This window comes from Tenrec ecaudatus, chromosome 13, assembly GCF_050624435.1.
Source record: "Tenrec ecaudatus isolate mTenEca1 chromosome 13, mTenEca1.hap1, whole genome shotgun sequence".
Classification (NCBI taxonomy): Eukaryota; Metazoa; Chordata; class Mammalia; order Afrosoricida; family Tenrecidae; genus Tenrec; species Tenrec ecaudatus.
Window position 1 is genome coordinate 30671598 of NC_134542.1, and position 19992 is coordinate 30691589.

General features: G+C 45.4%; 1 protein-coding gene across 1 annotated transcript in view; it reads left to right on the forward strand.

Annotated features, from left to right (window-relative positions):
• The window catches only part of PLEKHM3 (pleckstrin homology domain containing M3), a 196805-nt gene that overhangs the window by 25127 nt on the left and 151686 nt on the right, over positions 1–19992 (forward strand). The window contains exon 3 of the mRNA XM_075528977.1: positions 14728–15663. Within this exon, the coding sequence (XP_075385092.1) occupies positions 14728–15663 (936 nt within the window). The remainder of the gene's footprint in view (positions 1–14727; positions 15664–19992) is intronic.

Here is a 19992-nt window from a genome sequence, read left to right on the forward strand (position 1 = left end):
GTGGGATTCTGGATTCCCACTTACAACACCCCACACCCTCTCCCAAAAACACCCAAACACGAAACTCACTACCATCAAGTCAATTCCGAATCATGGCTACCATATAGGACAGGATAGAACTGTCCTAGAAATTTCCAAGCCTATAAATCTGTATGGGGACAGAAAGCCCATCTTTTTCCCATTGAGCATCTGGTGGTTTTGAATTGTTGACTTTGTAGTTAGTACTCCAGTGCATAACCTCACCACACCACCATGGTGACATCACTACATCCCAGAAGTGGAAAATATCAGCGAGCACGTGGGTACTGAGAGTTGGTTAAAGAGCTTCTCATGTAATTGAGGAGATCAGACTTAGACAAAGAAAGTACTCAGGCATATGAGCCAGCAAGCGGTTCGTTGAAATGTTAGGTTTCCTCTGTCTTGTTGGGATTTTTTTCAATGAGTGATTTGTCAGTGAGACAATGACTGGTAGTGGCCAGAGAAGATGACAACACTGGGGCTGGACTTCTCAGGAAAGGCTTGTTAGAGCAAATAGGACTTGAAAATGGGACCTTGAAGGATACTGAAATGCAGAAAAGGTGGTGTGGTCAACAGCACTGCAGTCAGGGTCCTAGTGTGCACACAGGCCAGGAGCTGGCAGTGCAGAGGAAGAACCCTTGTGAGTGGAGCACAGGGCCCGGTGGGGGGTGAAGGGAGGGAGGAAGGAAGGGTGGGAGAGCTTGCCTAGGACTTTGTGGGGGACGGCCTCTAACTCGTGTTCCTCATATTTTCTCAGCACGTATGTGTCCACCAAGGGCACACGGCTTGCACTCATACACTCACATGTGAGTTGTTGCTTCCCTGAGCCCCAAGACATGGAAAATCATTGCTCCATTTCTCCTCAAATTTCCTCTCATAGCAACCTCACTTATGCAGTTTGCCCTGTTATGGTTCCTATGAAAGCCATGGTTCCTATGAAACCTTTCATAAGCTGAAATAGTATCAAGCGAGGAAGCAATTGCTGTTGATTTATATGAGGAAAATATCTGAGTGTTCCCAAACCATCCTCCTAAAACCCCTACCAAATCCTACCAAAGACCCCAGCAAACCTGGAGAGACACTCTCACGCAGTGTGCACAGACACAGTGCAGAGCTCTGGCGGCTTGAGGCGGTGGCGAAGCGGACTGTGGTCGTGGGAAGGAGCTCGGGGCTGCTGCTCCGATGTGCTCTGCAAAACAGACAGCAGAAGGCTAGCTTCTCTTTATCCTTTCTCATGAAAGCAGCCCCCCTGCAGTTTTCTTTCTGGTAGCGAAAACAGGTATGACTGTAGGTCTCTCATAAAGGCCAAGTGGAAGTGGAGTACAGGAAACTTTTTAAAAAGCAGGGGTAGCTGTACAGGCTAAGTACCAGATGGCGTCTTCTCAATTCACTAGGGAGACTATTTGATGTGGTTTGCTGCAAACTTGTTGTTACTTCAATGCTGACCTCTGCTTGGTGTTTGTCGTGACGGTCACCATTTCATGAGTAAAGTTTGGTTTGTAATTGTAGCCTGAGACTCGGCTCGGCCCGGCCCATGAAGGAAGTGCAGGTTCTTGCCTGTGAGGCGCTTCCTTCCTTTCACGTGTACTATCCTTAAACCACCCTAACGTAGCTCTCTTTCTCTCTCTTTTCATATCTTGCACTGCTTGTAAATACAAGCACGTTCCTTAGATTCTCTCATTTCTGGGCTTCTTTCTTGAGTTAACGGTAGACCCTGGTTATTATTTTTGAAAACGACATGTAAAACCATTACATTAAGCAATACAGAAGTACTTGGCTGTGTACTGAAGGGCATGTTGCAAAGGGAAGTGGAACAAATGGTCAGTGGAGGGATGGATATGACAGAGGGCGGCTTCAAAAAGTTTGTGGTTAAACTCCATTCTTTCCATTCTGTTTTTCCACAAACATTTTGACCAACTCGGACAAAGCTTTCTGACGCTTTTCCTCTCTGCTGTGCTTTGGAGCAATTGAAGGGCAAGTATAAGTTCCCACTGACTACCCAGAGGAGTTCTAGATCCATGACTAACCTCTCTTTGCAGACTGTAGTCCTTGCAAGTGCAGGGTACAGGTGCCAGCACCCAGCACACACTAGTCAGGACGAGCCAAGATCTCTGAGGGAACTTTCCTCTTAACCTTTGACATTGCCGTCCAAGCTGAAGAAAGGTGTGTTGCTTCTGAAGGCAGGTGCCCAAAGCAGAGGGGCGCCAGGTCATTTGTTGGTTAGAGCAGGACATGAGGCTCTAGGAGATCTGGGGCCCGGCCCGATCTGTTCCAGGAACTTCAGATGCACACGTATGAGTTCCTGGTGAACATCTCTGGGCCTATTCCATGAGCACCTTAAGTTCAGATGTCCAAAAATGACTCCTCCTCCTCCTCCTCCTATCTGCCACTCCCGCTGTCCTAGGAATTAATAAGAGTGTGCCCAGAGGCTCCGGGCTCCTCAGAAGAAATCACACTTAAGTCAAATGCCTTTCCTTGGATGATGTCATCTGGGCTTCATGTCTAGCCTTGCTCCTCTTGGGCTCATTACTGGGCTTTTTCTCGACATGGTCTTGCATTTTCCCAGCGGACCACCCCACAGCTTACCACCACCATGTACACACAGTGGAAGGTGAAAGAACATTAAACTGAGACTCACGAAATGTCTCACCAACTCTACCCCCAATTGGCCAGTTTGATTTAGGAAAACCACTCTTGTTTATCTCTTGAGTATCACCCGAAAGAGGCATGCTAAAATAGCTCCACAATCTTCCCTAGCTTTTCATCATGCTAGGATGGATTTAAGGAGCCCTATGGGTGTAGTGGTCAGGCCGCTTTCTAGTCTCGTAAGCAGTCACGGTCTTGGAAACTCTCAGGAGCGATTCTGCCCTGTTCTTTAGGGTTGCTGTGAGCCAGTATTGATTTGATGGCAGGGAGTTTGGTTTTGTTCTGTTCTTTTTTTTTTGGGGTGTAGTGGTTACTCGTTGGCCTACTAACCACAAGCCAACAACTAACAGTTTGAAAACATCAGCAGCTCTGCAGGAGAAAGATTAAACTTTCTGCTACCATAGAGTTACGGTCTTGGAAACCCACAGAGGCAGTTGTACCCTGCCCTATAGAGTCACTTTGAGTTGGATTTGACTTGATGTCAGTGAGTTTGCCTTTATAATCCTGACTCATGGTTATATAGGAGTCAATTAATGTAGTTCAGTCATTAAAAGGTTGTGTTGGAAATATAGGATTGGATGAAGTTATTGAACATGGAAAGATCTCTGTGGGTCTTCTAACTGTACCTCTTGATGAACTGCTTTTTAAAAACATATTTATTTCTAAAGCAACCCATTGCAGTCGATATCAAGCTCTGAAACTCAATAAGCTACCAGAATCTGACTTACTTTTTCCTCTCCTACTGCTCACATTTTCATCTGCTTGGCCAGGGCAATGGTCAACTGGATTTTATTTTGGACGATTTCACACTCTGGTGACCCGGTAACATCCCTGTGTGGGGGCTGTGTAGATTTGATCAGCTCCAGGAGAGGAGGTCTAGCAGAGACTTTTGTTGGCCCTAAAGCCTCTTTATCCTGAGTTTATTATCACTCCGTTTCTGTTTCCTTCCCCACCTTTGACTTAAAATTAAAGAACCCAAATGTGAGATTTCTACTAAAATGACTGCGTTTTCAATTATGGTGTTTCTCAAAAGCCTGGAGCCAGTTGAGATGGGAATATTCCATCAAGCTTAGAACAAGTGAGGTCATCCGGACGTGGTCTCTGGCTGAATTTGTGATTCATCCTTCAGCAAGATTACTCATTACAAAGAAGTTGCTAAAATAGGTCACAGAAAATGTATTTTATAAGGTTGTATCATTTCTATTGGCTACATGATTGAATGCTGGTGCCTGGCAGCCTGGAAACGCACTGAGGCTCATTGACGGCCCTCGTTCTGATTCCCCACAACTCTGAAAATAAGTGTCCAACTTTTGGGGTAGCTATTCTGTTCAATGCATTTTATCTTCCTTAACTGATGTCTCTGGCACCCTGGTGGCATAGTAGGCAGGTTGAGTAAGTTAAGGTCTTAGTTGAACTTCTTTAGAGAAAGTTGGGGCGCTCCCAGAGAAAGAGAGAGGATTAAGATCGATGGATTGCTTACAAGAAGTTGGCTCATGGTAAAAGCCCAACGTCCTTAGATTGGGTGACGAGCTAGGGATCCTTGCTGTCTTGTGCTCCAGAGCCCATAGGCCAGAGCCTAGGATGGAGAGTCTGGCCGTCTTGTGTCCCAATATCTGCAGGTCAGGCAACAGGAAGGGTGAAGAGTGGAAGAATTCTGGAAATCTGTCGACGTACAGTCTGGAGGTAGAATACACCCTAGAAAAACTCTTTGTTCGTAAGGCCTTCAATTGATTGGATGAGGGTCACCCACATGATGAAGGGCAATCTGCTTTACTTAAGGTCAATAGATAGAATCACATATAAGTCCTCCATAACAGCATCTAGAGAGATGTTTGGCCAAACAACTAGGCACCATAGCCCATAAAGCTGACACATCAAATTAACCATCACACCTAACGAGATAATGGTTACTGGTAACCATAATTCCAGGCATTGCCTTCTTAAAACCACAGATCCCATTAGCTAATTCTTTTTTCAAAATTAACTGAAAGCCCTCACGTCTTATGAAATCAAGTGAAAACATCATAAGACATCCAGACATCTTCCTAACCGTGCGTCTTAGTGCCTTCCCTGGGCCAGATTTGAATGTGCTGCGCTCTCTCAAGCTCCAGCTTCTTTACTCAGGACGCTCCTTCATCCCAGAACACCTTTGCTTCCTTTTTCACTTTAAAAAACCCTCCATTATCTTTCCATTCAAGTGGCACATCATCTCTGAGACCTTTCCCGAGTTTTCTCAATTAAAATAATTTTTCCTTTACTTTATGTTTCCACAGCGTATTTCCCTCTTCTGTGCATTATAGGTAATTGCTTGTGCATCCATCTGTTCCACTATCGGAAGCCCTTTGAAGATAGGAACCATATTATAGAAAACTGTGTGTTCCTCCAAGCATGAGCAGATGGGAGGCATTTTGTTGAATTCTACATATCAGTGTGTGGAAAATTAGGCTAGTGCCAATTTTCTTTGTTTTCCAAGATAGGCACAGCTTCTTTTTCCTTTTTCCCAAGCTGCATCTTACACCAAGTTAGATCAAAGTTATTATTATTGCTGTCGACATTATCAATAATTCTCCCCATAAGAATGATCGCTTAATGAGTATTAACTTTAAACATGACTTTATTATTAATAAGTGCTCATCCATTATCTTATGTAATATTCCCAGTGGCTTCATTGATAGATGACATTATCTAATTTTACAAAGAAGGCAAGTGCGGTGTAAAGAAGTCAAGTTCACTGGTGGCCCTGTAACAAGTGCGCCTTCTCCTCACTTATTGGCATGGTGAGGCTCCAGTGAGTGGGTCTTTATGCAAAAGTATGCCTCATGCAGAAGTGGAGGATCTAAAGGGAGGATGAGTGCATTGTTACACAAGTGCCAAATTGACATATCCTTTATCATCGTAGCCTATGTTACTCTTGCCTTGCACTCGGCTGAACATCGATGCAGGTCTACTTTGCAAATGCGCACAGCGGTCAAGTGTTGGACTTCTTACTATGGCTGTAGGTATGAAATGTTGGACACGGACGCAGTCAATATGTGAGGCACAGTTATATGTGTTGTGCTGGGTTTCCCATCAGAGACTGAGGGCATTACTATGTTACAGCGCCTCTAAGACTTGAAGAAATTTAGGATTTATTCCCTTTACTGCAAGTAAAACACAGTATAGTCTTAGCTTTAATGTTTTTTTTAAACCTGAAAATATCTTCATTTGCCCTAATTCTTTTTCAATAGTTTTATTGCATATAACTCACATATCATACAATGCACTTATTTAATAGAAGGTTGTGCAATCATCACCAAAATCAATTCCAGAAGATTTTCTTCTTGTGCTTATTGTTGTTAGCCATCCAGTTCCCTGTAAGCTCCCCCGCAGTGGCCCTATTGACATTATTACCATGACTACTGCCACTGTAGACTTACCCATCCTGGATTTCATGTGTAGAAAATCATACAACGCAGACACAGGAGCCAAATAAACTAATCAAAAACCCAACAACAATGACTAGACAAAGCCTTAATTGGAAGATATTAAAAACTGATCCAATTTAAAAATGAGTCAAAAGGGAGATCAGATAATAAGGTATTATATTTTAAGATAACTACATCTGTCATAATCAACTTTATAATGTTATTTGTCTGATAGTGAGGCTTTTCACACCCTTTGGCTATGGTCAGAGTGTGTTCACCAGAGACTTAATGCATGCGTGGACCCTGCAAATGGATTTTTGGCTTCCACTCTCATCCATAGCCTCATGAAAACCATGTGTTGAAAATCCAAGCTCTGATATTCCTTCCTTCAGGTTTGGGTTCTATTACTTGCAATCCTTGGATCGCACAGGCTGGTGGACTTAGTCTATGCCTCACTTGAATAGCTGTTGGAAGACAAACCTTTAAGAGCCCAGATGCTATTCTTTCTGATACCTAAGCACCATCTAGTTTCTTCACCACATTTGGCTACAGCACCTCTATTTTCAGTAATCTCTTTTTGAGGGTGAGTATCACATAGGGACCTGTCATAAGAACTAATTGTTCTTAGATTGGGGCTAGAATTAAGTATAATTCCCCAAATCCATTCAGTTATCTATGGCTTAGAAATGGCTCTGGTTCACTTTAAGGACATCATCATCATTTTATGATAGAGGACATTATAAATTATCTCCCTGGGGGCATAAAGTACTTCCACTGAAAGTGACATTAATTAAGCCAAATATTTAAAGTTTTGAGGTTCAAGTTTCACTCCCAACACATCCATTCTGTAGCATCAACCAAAACCAAGTACAGTGTCATAGTGTGATTCTAACTCACAGTGCTCCTGTAGGACAGTATAAAACTGCTGTCTCGCTATCCAAGGCTGTAGATCATTAAGGGAGTAGACAGCTTCGTCTTTCTACCACGGGGCAGCTGGTGGGCTTGAACTAACAGCAGCCAGGCACATAGCCCACTATGCCACCAGGGCTCCTTGTGTAGGATAACCTCGCCAAATGCTTTCAGTTCCCAGAACCTATTCCTAAAGCTGTTAAATTGGGGGGTATCATTTTGAACAGCAGGAAGGAGTAGAACATGCAAAGACAAGCTGTGTAAGCAGCAAGGGCTTTTATTAACAGACGCCTAGGAAAAACGTGGTCATTGTCAAGCATTTAAAATTTCGTTGCCATGCTGACTCATAGCGATCTTATAGGATAGGCTAGAACTGTCCCTTTCGGGTTCCCCAGGCTGTAACTCTTTACAGGAGTATTAAGTCTGGTCTTTCTCCGGAGGATCAGCTGGTGGTTTCCAAATGCTGACCACGGCACTATATGCAGTAAAAACTTAAGAAGCCCAGAGGTCAGTCAATGACATGGCCCCTTTTTATCTTTTTGCTCTGCTAGCCTCATTATATTGGCAATGTCTCTTTTCTCCCCACATTGTTACACGGTGAAAGAGTCCTGAATAATGTAAGCTGGGCCCTGACCACAAAGGACTCTGGGAAAGAACCAGAGTACCTGGCTGAGCAGTGACCTGGGCCAGGTAAAAGCCCATCTAACACCTCTCTTCATGGTGATGTCAACTGAAGCCCATTAACTAGTACAAAAACAACCCCATTAGTCATTGTTTAAGCTTCCCTGCTTGTAGGTATTACATGTTAATATTAGATGACACGGTATATAAACACCCAGACCTCCCTTTTGTGCGAGGACCTTGATTGAATGACTCTTGGAATGTTGCTCTCTGCTGTGAGATTTCTGGTGCTGTTCTCTCTGTGTCTGTTTCCTAATGAAGCCTTATCTGGTGAACCTGGCTTTTATTTATTGCCTCTTTAAAAAAAAATATCCAACCTGGGCCTTTCAGAGCTGTTCCTTGTTGTGTGTGACCCAAAATGGCTACAAACAGCACCAAAGATCACTATCTTGTATAGCAATGGCCAAAGTCAGGAAAGGACAGTCAGGATTCTGCAGCCCAACGGCCCTCCCTTAGTGGTGAGAGCTGTGTCACATACCCACCCCTAAAGCAGTCAATCTGTGCAAAAGAAATGGGGTTACTGTGCTTGCAGAGAAATTGTGAGTCCATCACAAGAGGGTTGGGGGAGAGCTCACCTCTCCCAAGCACGTTGTCTCTGTACCCATACAAATTAAGTTTTCTTAGCCAGGAAAGCAGGCGGGGCTAGTCCGTGGGTAAGGAAGGCCCTGATGGGATGGAGTCTACCTGTAGCCAATGCTGGGCTAAAGAACCTTGGATCCCTTTGAACTCAAAGCTGCTAAGATTCTGTATGCCGCCCAAATACATAGTCATAGAATGTATTTATTTTTTAATTTGGTGGCCTGAATCTGGGAGATTCTTTGCTATTCCATTTCTATAGATTAGTTACATAGCAAAAAAGTACCCTACTGCCAAGAGTGAATATGGTTTGAGAGTTGATTGCCAGAGTTGTTTCCTAGCACTCTGTGAAGCCTGGGAATGCCCGTTGTCACAGAAGGCAGTAAGCTGTCTGTGGGTTTGTTATACTCTGGTGACTTGCATGTTGCTGTGAGGCTGGAAGCTATAGCACCGATATGTGACATACAATTGGGGCTTCTAGACTAAGAAGGACCGGCGATCTACTTCAGGGAATTACCCCATAAAAACTTGATGAGTTGCAGCAGAATAGGGCCTGGTAGATCAGTGATCATGGGGATAATGTCAGACCAGGCAGTATCAGTCCGTTGTATGGGAGGTCACTGTGAGTTGGAGCCAGCTCAACACTCAGTGATTCTGTAGGCTATGCATCTGGAATACCCTCTTTTTTGCTTTTCTCTTTCTACCTTCTTCTCTTTAAAGGCTACCTCAGTATCACAGAGTTTTGGGTTTTCACAGAACAGCTGGTGGGTTTGAACAGTTGACCTTGTGATTAGTTCAATGCATAGCTCACTACAGCACCAGGGCTCCTTAACTAACTGTGCAGGCAAAAAGCTATTGCTTGTAAGAAGGCAGGTTCATATTTGAGAAGTGAGGTTAACCAGGACTTTCTTGACTTCCTCTATCACTGTTGACCTTAGCAAAGGACTTATATGGAAAAGACCCCGGAGTTGATTAGCTAATATGTAGGCAGGTGAGTTTCAGGTATATTTCCACTGGAACCTGCACAAGTAATCAGATAAGATAAATTTTTTCTCCTAGGTTAATTATGAGAAAACAAAGGATATATATATATATGTGTATATATATATATATATCCAACAAGAAAAGGTATCTAAGAGTCTCTCAGAATAAGAAATCACTTGAGCTTCGTAATTTTAACTAGGATATGTCTGCCAGCAATTCTCTGTGGGATACCAGGGTGGTCAGCACCATGGTGCCACGGTGGAGCTGGAAGAGCCTGTTTTAAATGTACAACAAACAGACGCTCATTGGTTCCCATGGCATCATTCTCTTCATGTTCTGTGTTATGGACATGTAGCAGTCAGGGATAAAGTGGGTCTTGATAATTTCACTTCTCTCCTTGCCTCTCAGAACAAGGGCTTCATAAGTAGGTGGGAGTACACCCTCTACCCCATTTCTGACTTAACGATAGTTGAGTATTATAACATGAAGCACTTCGACTTGGGAAACTGTTTTGTTAACCAACAGTGCAGAGAGAAGAGAGACCCCACCCTGCGATCTTCAGCGCGAGAGAAACCTTCACTAAGAAAAGGATGCTTCGCTGCACTTGAGGCTGAGCACACAGTCAAGTAGCAGTGCACACAGAGGGTGCGTTAGGAGGTTAAACTGGACAGGAAGGGTATTTTGGTGAGACTAGATAAATTTACTTAATCTTGGGGTTCATCTAGGCTATGTCCTCCAACCTGGCTAACATTTTGAATTTCCATGTGTTTGACTACTTCCTGTCAATCCTAACTAGTTCAAAATTGGGTGCAGAAAGGAGATGCTTTCTACTGATCTCTTAAAGTCTGGCTAGTGTGCAGGGTGGCTCCGAAGGTGGCTATAACTGGAGGGATGGAAGTGAAGTAGAAGAGTCTGTAAGCCGTCACACTGTGAGCTGAGCGGGATTCAAACTAGGATAACTGCCAACGAAGAGAAGTGGGATTGCCAAAGAAAAAGAAGGGTTGCAGTGGGGGCAGATCAAGGACAGAAGATAAACCCGTCTGAAGGGGCCTGGTCCTGGAAAGAGGATGAACTCTAGTTTAGACATGTGGGAAGTTGGCGGGCCAGCTCTCTGGAATACCGGCTCTTGCTTCTCTCTACAGGCTTCTCTTCAACATTTGTCTCAAACATCACCTAATACTTGGAGACTTTCAAGAACTTCCCAGACCGACGTTCTGTCTTTCTTCACTGAGTTCCTGAGTCCCTTCACTGTACTTGTATTAAGCGCTTTGCACACATATTGCGGATTACGCTGGGGCATTGCTTTTCTCTCCTGTTGGGCCCCAAACTATCGACGGCTGTGTCTTATTAGTGGATCTCTACAGAACATTACGTAGACCTCTGTTCCGACTGTCAGCAGATGTTTATGGAGACAGCCACTAGTAGACAGTGGTGAGACAGACTTCCAGACTCCTGCCCTCAAGTCGGGGCGGGTGCTTGGGCGCAAATAAAGTGAGGTGGCATAACAGAGAGACTGAGTGGGGGCTCTTTCAGTAGAGTGATAAGGACTGGCTTCACTCAGAACAGGCCCTTTGAGGTAAAAAAGTGAATAAGCCACCCAGAGCTGAGCAGAGAAGTTCCAGATAGAAAAATATAGCAGCTCCAAAGGCCTTGAGGTTGGAAGGTGTTTGACTTGTTCAAGGAACGCAAGGAAGGCTTGCGGCTGGGTGCAGAAGGGGGCAGGATGCAGATGAGGCCAGAGCAATGTGTGTGCAGCGGAAATAGAGGCACTGAAAGAATTTGGAATCTGCAGGAAGGAGATTAATTAAGGCATAGGAGAGACAGGATCAAGTGAATACTTTTTTAATGAACAAAATATATTTCTGGAAGGTAGAAGGAAAAGAGGTTAGTAGAGGGAGAATTTCAAGATGTTATCGAGGAAGGAATTGAGTGCAGAGTAAAGGTGGAAGTGTCCGTTGGAGCAGGAGACAAGAAGTCTCGAACAATCCCTGTGTGTCAGGCTTTGTTCTAAGAGTGCGCCTCACAGCAGTGTAATGACACAGGTACCATAGTTATAGCTCTGTTTTATAGGCGAGGAAACACAGGCTTCGATTCCGTGTTGATTACCTCTGGCCATACAGACCGGAAGGACAGAATTGGAATGAGAACTTAGGTTGCTACTGTAAGCCAATGGTAGGGGTTCAGAGTCGGTCAGTCTGTGAGAGATGAAGTGGTCCAGGGGTCCCCCTTGAATTGGAATCCGAGATTAGAGTCTAGTCTGGACCTCTGAGGAGAATGTAGCGATATCAAGAATGGAGGAAGGGTGAGAGGAAAATGTACCCAGCTTGGAGGGATGAGTAATGGAAAGTGCTAGCGGGTCAGCTGATTGGAGGATGGGGGAGTCGGGAACAGTGGCACATCATGTGAAAGATTTCTGGGGAAATTAATAATGGGTAAAAAATGAAGAAAACGTTCTAAAATTGATTTCACAACTCTCGTTAATATATAGAAGTCATCTAATTGTATGGTATGTGAATTATATGCCAATAAACTTTTTAAAAATCTGCCAAATTAATGTGAGAACCTTTTTTTAAATTCAAATTTGAACATGTCACCTGTAAAGAAAATTTTGAGACAATCTTAGACAACTGGACATGGACTGAATAAAGAATTATTAGTTTTGTTGTTTCTGAAAATAGTATTATCCATATACATGTATATATTTATTTGATGAATTAAGGAGCTTAATTAGGAACTTGTCTGATAAATTAAGGAGCTCTGGTGGGATAGTGGGATATATATTGGGCTGCTAACCTCGGGGTCATCAGTTTGAACCCACCAGGTTCTGCAAGGGGGAAAAAAATGAGGCTTTCTGCTCCCGTCAAGGTTTGTAGCCTCAGAAACTCTGTACAAAGTCACTATGAGTTGGATTTAATTTTCTAGTAGTTATCTGTTGTATTGGACACAACCTCAAGTATTTACAGATGAGTTTAAGATGACTGCCATTGGTTTCCAAATACTCCAACAAAAACAGACATACAAAGCAAATAAAGAAGTGGGGGAAGAGTGAGAAATGACCCCAGAGTGTCAGAGACTTGATGATTATTGAAACTGAGACATGGGTATGGAAGTGTTCATTTTGTTGTTCTCTCTCTGCTTTTCAGTGTGTTTGATGTGGGGTAAGGAGAGGCGAATGGGGGTTAGGTTTTAGTATATGGCACCAGAAAACCTACAAAAGCTTTAGCACCAAAGTGGGGCATGGGAAGGGCAATGAGTGACTAACCGAGACAGTTGTTAAACTGGTAACAGTATAGAAAATGGCCATGAGGGAGGAGGCCTAGAAATAGGGATCCAGTTCAGACACTTGGTAGGGGTAGTGGTCAAGAGAACAGAAATTTTGAAAATGGATAGAGGAAATAATAGCAAAAGAGGAACTCTTGGGTGAGTTGGCAATACAGGAATGAGTAGGTGCATGATGGGGAACATCCCTTTCTTCCTCTTCAGCCAGTAGCAGTGATTGCAGGAAGCCACTGCCCTGAGTTGTAACGAGGGGAATGGAGGCAAAATAGAGCAGCACTGAAAGGAACTAACCCAGGCCTTCCTATTAGTCAGAGTGGAAAGCAATGTGAAGAATTATTGCAGCACATATTGAACTTCTAAACACAAGGTCAGCAGTTCAAAACCACCAGCTGCTCCGCAGGAGAAAGACGAGGCTTTCTACACCCATAAAGAGTTGGTCTCGGAAGCCCACAGGGGCAGCTCTACCCTGCTCTGTGGGATCTCTGTGAGTTTGAATAGACTTGATGGCAGTGAGTTTGGGTTTGCTTGTTTGTTTCAGGATGGAATTTATAGGCACCAATGATTACCTTTATCTTGCTCTGTTTTCATTGGGGAATTACCAACAATCTTTGTCAATGTTTCCTTCTCAATCACTTATGATATTAGCTAATGGAGAGCCTATATTATCCCAAGGTGAAATTGAAGAATTTAAAGAATGTGTGTGGGGTTACTGAAACGAGCTGGAAAAGCTCCTAGAAAGGCAAGCAGGTCTTTAAAATTAATGAAGGCTCTGGATTTAAATATTTTTTTAGCTCCCGAGTTTGAAGGAGCATGTGGTACAGATGACTGAGAAGGGGCGTTTTCAGCCCTTTCCAATAGAAGCTAACTAATAACGTCACCCACAACATCTGAATAAGGTACAACAGGAAGCAGCTCCCCGAGACTAGCTTCCTGAGCTCATTTGGTTTCTTCTTGATTGTTGTTTTTAAAGAAATGACATACACACGTAGAGGTCCCTTCCTATGCTCAACATCCCTCTTTTCTGTCTCAATTTAGCATATTTACTAGAGGGCTCCAAAAAGACTTTGGAAAATTCCATTATCTTTTAATTCCATCCCCCCCCCCCCCCCCCCCCCGTAACTGTTTTGAAGTCCTCGCATATTTAGAGGTTGGAAGCTGAGGTGGGAGCAGAGATGAGAACTGTCCCCCATTGAGTGCGAACAAATGTTAGCACCGTGCATTCTCTGTCCCTACTCTTTCCCCAGCAGAGGAGGCAGGACTGAGGACTCCCCGCAGCACGCTGGATTCAGCGTCTTCCACAGGAGCAAGCACGCCAACACTGGGCTGATAATCAAGTTTGCTGCTGCCGTGGGCTCAATTAAAGTAGATTTTCTAATCCATGGTAGCTGTTTTAAAAAAAAGTGAAAATGGTGTGGGGGTAGAGGATCGCTTGGTAAAAACAAGAGAGAGATTTTAAACATTTTATTCAGTGATTTGTAGCCCTGCCGCTGGGTCACAGGCCAGGTGGGGCTAGAGTCTTGCTGTGGATAAGGTTGAACTAGCCCGCGCTTGTTGGAAATGAGCCGGGGAGAGGCAGACTCAGCGTTCCTAGCAGCCCTGCCTCCCCTGTTGCATTATTGGAAAAGAAAGATAACCCGAGACTAGGCCTCCATTATCTCTTTCTACAAAGGGATTCGTGTGGGTGGCAGGAAATTAATGGCTTTTGAGTTACTACAGAAAGACTAATGAATGTCAGGACCAGAGATGGAAAGCAGGTAAAATTGGCCTCTCTCTGCCTCTACGCTTTTGGTTTGCTATTTTAAGATATACATCTGTACTATTCTTTTTCCTTCAGCCAAAAAATCAGAAATCAGACCCTTAGGGAATAAGATTTGGCTTCTTTAGGAAAACAGGTGTACGGCTGTCAAGCGAAGGGATTGAGAACTCTCTCTCTCAGAAACAAGGTCTCGGCCCAGGGAAGGGTGCACACCCCCTTTGCTTAGATAGTGTTTTCGTGTTTACTATAAATATCAGGAAGTCTTCCTAAGGACATTCTTCCTTGAGTGAAACCTGAGATTTTCTTTCCGTTGTTTCATCTTGCCAACTGGGTACCATCTTGGAATTTTGCTTCTACCTTGTTTAGTTTGAATCACCAAGATGTTGTGACTTTTCTGCTTGGAGTTCTTGGCACCTACCTTTCATTAATTCTTTGCCTCTTCTTTCCTTCTCTTTTCTCTCTTTTAATTTCCAGAACACAAACAGACATTCCCCAACATTTTGAAGAAAGGGTACCTGGACATCAGGAAGGACCATGACAGTTATTGGCAAAGCTGTTATGCAGAGCTCTCCCCCCACAGCTTACGCTTCTACAGCCTCGATGGCAGCGGGAACCCGAGCCTCTTTGCCACGCAGCCGCTTTCACACTTCCAGAGCATATCTGTTTTGGGCAACCTGGAGGCCAGGATGGTGGACACGGTCCTGTATGACAGCACTCAGCTGCAGCTCAAGGCGGAGTCGCCATGGGAGGCTTTGGACTGGGGACAGAAGCTCTGGGAGGCTGTGCACACCTCCCGGCCAGACTATCTGGCACAGCAGGATGCACTGGCCAACACACCAGGGCTCGGCCATAATGCGGACTGTCCGAAGAATCACTGTTTACAGAGGAAACCCAGTGGGCTGCTGCTTCCACCCCCTGTGTCGGATAGCGCTGCCCAGTACCCAAACATCCTCAAGTCAGGGACACTGTACAGGCTGACTGTCCAAAATAACTGGAAGGCCTTTACGTTTGTGCTGAGCCACGCCCACCTGATGGCGTTCCTGCCCGGCAAGCTGGACGAAGATCCCCTGCTGAGCTACAACGTGGATGTGTGTCTGGCTGTCCAGACGGACAACCTGGATGACTGCGACTCTTGCTTTCAAGTCATTTTCCCCCAGGATGTGCTCCGCCTGCGCGCTGAGACCCGGCAGAGGGCCGAGGAGTGGATGGAGGCTCTGCAGACAGTTGCCAACGTGGCAAGGAGTTCAGAGCAGAACCTGCAAGTCACCCTGCGGAACAAATCCAAGGAGCAGCTGGGTGGGCAGGACCTAAGGAAGAATAAGCGGCAGTCGGTGACCACCAGCTTCCTGAGCATTCTGACGACCTTGTCTCTGGAGCGGGGCCTCACTGCTCAGAGTTTCAAATGCGCAGGTACGAAGCCAGTGTTTAGCCTAGTGCCCCTTAGAGAAACAACAATCTTGAATGCCACCACGGGATGCGTTTTAACAACCCCACCCCCACCCCCCAGCTGGCCAGCCAGTTACCTCCTCCTGTCTCTGCACCACCGCTCCTCCGGGGAGCCTGTGCTGGTAAACCCAGTTCATCCTCACACCATCTGGGTGAAGTAACTAGGAGCAGATAGGATGGACCCACTAAATCAAAGTGAGTTGGCCAAAGCACACCCAGACTACAATGGAGGCCTCCGGGCCTGTTCGGCTTCCATTCCCTCTGCCTTCTTGGCCCGAGTGTGTTGTGAATATGGAAGCCACAGATGATCCCATAGAGATACCCAGTCCCACAGTTCGGCTGCCAACACTCTTTAGGCCAAGAAAATGCCTGGAATCAGTAGCGGTCATTAACCATAACTTGTAAGGCACAATCTGGTCAGTCAGCTCTGACCGAAAACCTGGAGGTGGCTGAAAACAAGGGAGGAGAGGATTCAGCAGCTGGCCTCTGAGTCACTGCCGGCCTGCACCTCATTGTGGGGGAGCCCCGCCCTCTGGGGCAGCTCCTTAAGGGTGAGACACAGAGCTGCGCTTAAGGCCAGTCACCTGTGGGTTCTTAATGCTCTGTCACTGCTTTGTCCCTCCATGCCCCATCCCTCTCATCTTCACAAAGGCAATAGAATAATAATAATAAACCTCATTGAACCAAATCTAGCCATCAATTATAAACCAAATAAAATGATTTTCCTTTTACTCCACACTTTGTAACAATAAATTGATTATAAAGATAGTCTTCATCAGAAACCTAATTTCAAAGGTTTCAATTCAAGTCTCTCTGAGGTCAGCATGCTATGTAGACATAACCAAGCCTCAACCGAACCTTCAATCTTGACCTTGCTCTGCAATAACAGGCTAAATACAGAGCCTGTGGAAGCGTGTGTCTGGAGGTTAGTCATGATGATGGCCTTTCTAATGTAAAAGGATTTACTTAAGGTGGGTGGCGTTAACTTAATCATCCCTGCTTTAATTCAGGGTCCTCCGTGGCTGGAAAGCACGAAGGGGATGTAGAAACTGAACCATGCTGCTGGCATGGAAGGGCCGGACTGTGTGCACATATCTGCAGGCAGCAGTGGAGAAGTGTACCGGTGACATCTGGCTAACGGCTTTGAAATAAGGAGACACTGGGTTTATCACAAGGAGACCTGGTGGCATTGTGGTTATGCATTGGGCTGCTAACTGCAAGGTCAGCAGTTCAAAACCACCAGTTGCTTCAGGGGAGAAAGATAAGGCTTTCTATACCCATAAAGAGTTAACAGTCTCAGAAACTCACAGGGGGCAATTCTACCCTGTCCTATAGGGTTGCTATGAGTTGGAATAGACTTGATGACAATTAGTTTGTTTTTTAGGTTTTTATTTTGAGGTTTATCACAGTCTTTTAGGAATTATCGACACGTCAGGGTCATACTGATACACATATGGTATATCAGATTGCAAGCGGTTAACAACATCACCTGTCCCTGTGTCTTTCCATGGGGCTTGTAGGTAAGTTGAAGCAGGTGCATATGGTTGCTGTTTAGCCTTGTTTTGGTAGAAGAAAGGAGCCATGGTGATGCAGTGGCATAAGCATGAGACCGCTAACCAACAGGTTGGGGATTCAAACCTAGCAGCCGCCCCACAGGAAAGATGAGGCAGGCTGCTACCATAAAGACAGACAGGGCTATGCTATCCCATACGGTCCCTGTGTATTTGAATTGACCACGGGTTTGGGCTATGTTTTCTGTGAACTTGGGATACTTGATGGCACCAGTAAACCTGGCTTGTCATTGTAACAAAGGGGCTGACCGCTCAGCTTCGCTCTCCCAGTGAAGACTGGAGTTCTTAAATCAAGAGACGTTCTAGGAAAAGAGGGCAGCCACGCTGTCGGTGTTCCAGGCTTGTCACCTAATTCACCTTCCTCTCAGGAGCTCGCCCACCTTGAGGTGTAGTGGGTGTTGCCGTGCCGGGGGTCAGCTCTTTCAGCTGTGTCGCTGGTGCTCAGGAGGAAGAGTGAGGGTGGGTAGAGCAAGCCCAGTGCATCCAGCAAGTGAGGAAATGAAAGCAGGAAAGAGACAAAGGGAAGGGAACAGAATGGAAGGAGAAGGAAGCCACATTAAAAGTTAAGACGAAAAGTAGTACGTCTAGATATGCATATCTTAACATCTGCACGGGCAACAGTTGACCACATATAGGAGAGGGCTTCTGTGTTAGTCCGGGTAGACTAGAGAAACAAACCCAGGGAGACTCACATGCGTATAAGAAAGAGTTTTATATAAAAGAGCAATTGTACATTGAGAAAACAGCCCAGCTGAGTCCAGACCAAGTCCATAAGTCCATTATTAGTCCATATGCCCGATACCATTCTATAAATTCCTCTTCAGACTCATGTAGCCATGCAATGACACTGAGTACAGGAAGATTACAGGCCAGTGGGTGAAAAGTCTGGTGGATCCAATGGCAATGGAAACTTCTCAGCACTGACATAGGTCTCTATGTGGCTCTTCCAGCTCCTTGGGCTCTGGTTCCATCAGCGTAGCGCAATGTGTCTGGTCAGCAGGAAGACGAATCAGAGAGAGTCAGTCGCCTCCAGTGAGTTATTTTTCTCTGTAGCACCTCCAAATGAGGTCTGCAACCTGACTGACAGGCTAAACTCCACCCTTTCACTCTTAATAGTCTCAAGTTGACACCAGATTTTGTACCACAGCTTCAGAAAGTTCATGCAGAAATGGAAAGAAAAGATGCAGGAATTTTCTACAAACTCTTTGAAACCAGCTCGAATGTGTGTGGTCCCAAATGTTATAATAACAAACAAAAACCTCACTGCTGCTAGCAAGTCAGTGCCCACTCATCCTGTACGACAGGGTAGAACTGCCCCGGTGGGTTTCTGAGACTGTAATTCTCCACAGGGGTCTAAAGCCCCATCCTTTCTCCCAGGTAAGACTGGAGGTTTTGAACTACTGACCTTGAGTTAGCAGCCCAACTTGTAACCACTCTGCCACCAGGGTTTCTGATAATGGTTACAATAGAGCCAACAGTCTTGATGGGAGAATCGGAGGTTAGGAGAGCTGGAGGTAGTGGAGGGCTTGGCCAAGGAAGTGTTGCGATCAGCTCTCACTAACTCTTCAGAGCCCAGCTCTGGGGTAGCAGCGTAAAGGAGCCTCAGCATCCATCCATGGCTGACCGCCCCAGCTGCCCCACTGTGCTCCTCGCAGCCAGCCCGGCTGGACATCACTGAGGCCACCAACAGGGATGCCCCATTCAGCCTGAAGCCCCTGTGCCTGATACTTGGGCTGAGGTGGTGGCCACCCAGCTTAATGGACTGGGGTGGTGTAAGGAGGTGCAAGAAAGGAGGCTGGGAGTAGAGCTGAAAGGTGCCCCATGTGGGGGCTGGTGGCGGGAGGCTTAGTAGGCCAAGGAGAAGGAAGAGAAGGGGCCCACAAGGGTGGGTGTGCAGGATCCAGGTGGTGACCCTGCACAAGTGGCTGCAAAGCCAAAGTTTTTGCGCAGCCTCGTCACAGACACAGGGTGATGGCCTTGTGTGCCTCCCTCCTGTATGTAATAGTTTAGTCTCCAAGTCGCATAGACACACACCTTCACAGAATTTATGGTGCTGGTGAGGGAGGCAGACCTGGACTAGGTAGGTGTAGAACTTTCTGGTACCTGTTTTAGATTCTGTGTGGCTGGATGGCTCCTTTTGCTTTTTAACTGTGAATTTGACCCTATTTAACTCTTACCTTCATGTTTTAGTCTGTGATTCCCATGAGGGACATGTGGCCTAATTTAAGCTAAAACCAATCCTGATTTATCATAGTGTCACAGATTCCTAATTTCATTTCACTTAAATGTCTCCTTTTCTCTTTGCCAAGTGGGGGTCTGTGGAAAGCAGAATACCTGGCCGACAAGGAAAGCTCAGCTGTCTCCCCTAACTAGACGGCAATAGAAAAGTGCTGAGAGGCACACTTCCCCTGAGTGCCCCACTTCCTGCGGTGAAGTGCTGCATCCCCTTGCCTTGACCTACACATGGTGTGCCAGGTTGCTTTCTATTTCCCTTCACCGTCACCGCACTCTGAGGTAGGAACACTTATCTCCTGCAGGGGGCAGAATCTCAAAAGAAAAAGGCAAGCTTTTGCTAACCTACCCTCAGAATGTTTTTTAAATTACTTGGAGGCTGTTCATTATATCAAAGATTATTATTGCAGATGGAACTTTAAAAATTGATCCATGCGTCTCAAAAGCACAGTTGATCTAAACCAGCTGCTGCCTTGCTCAGAACTGTATC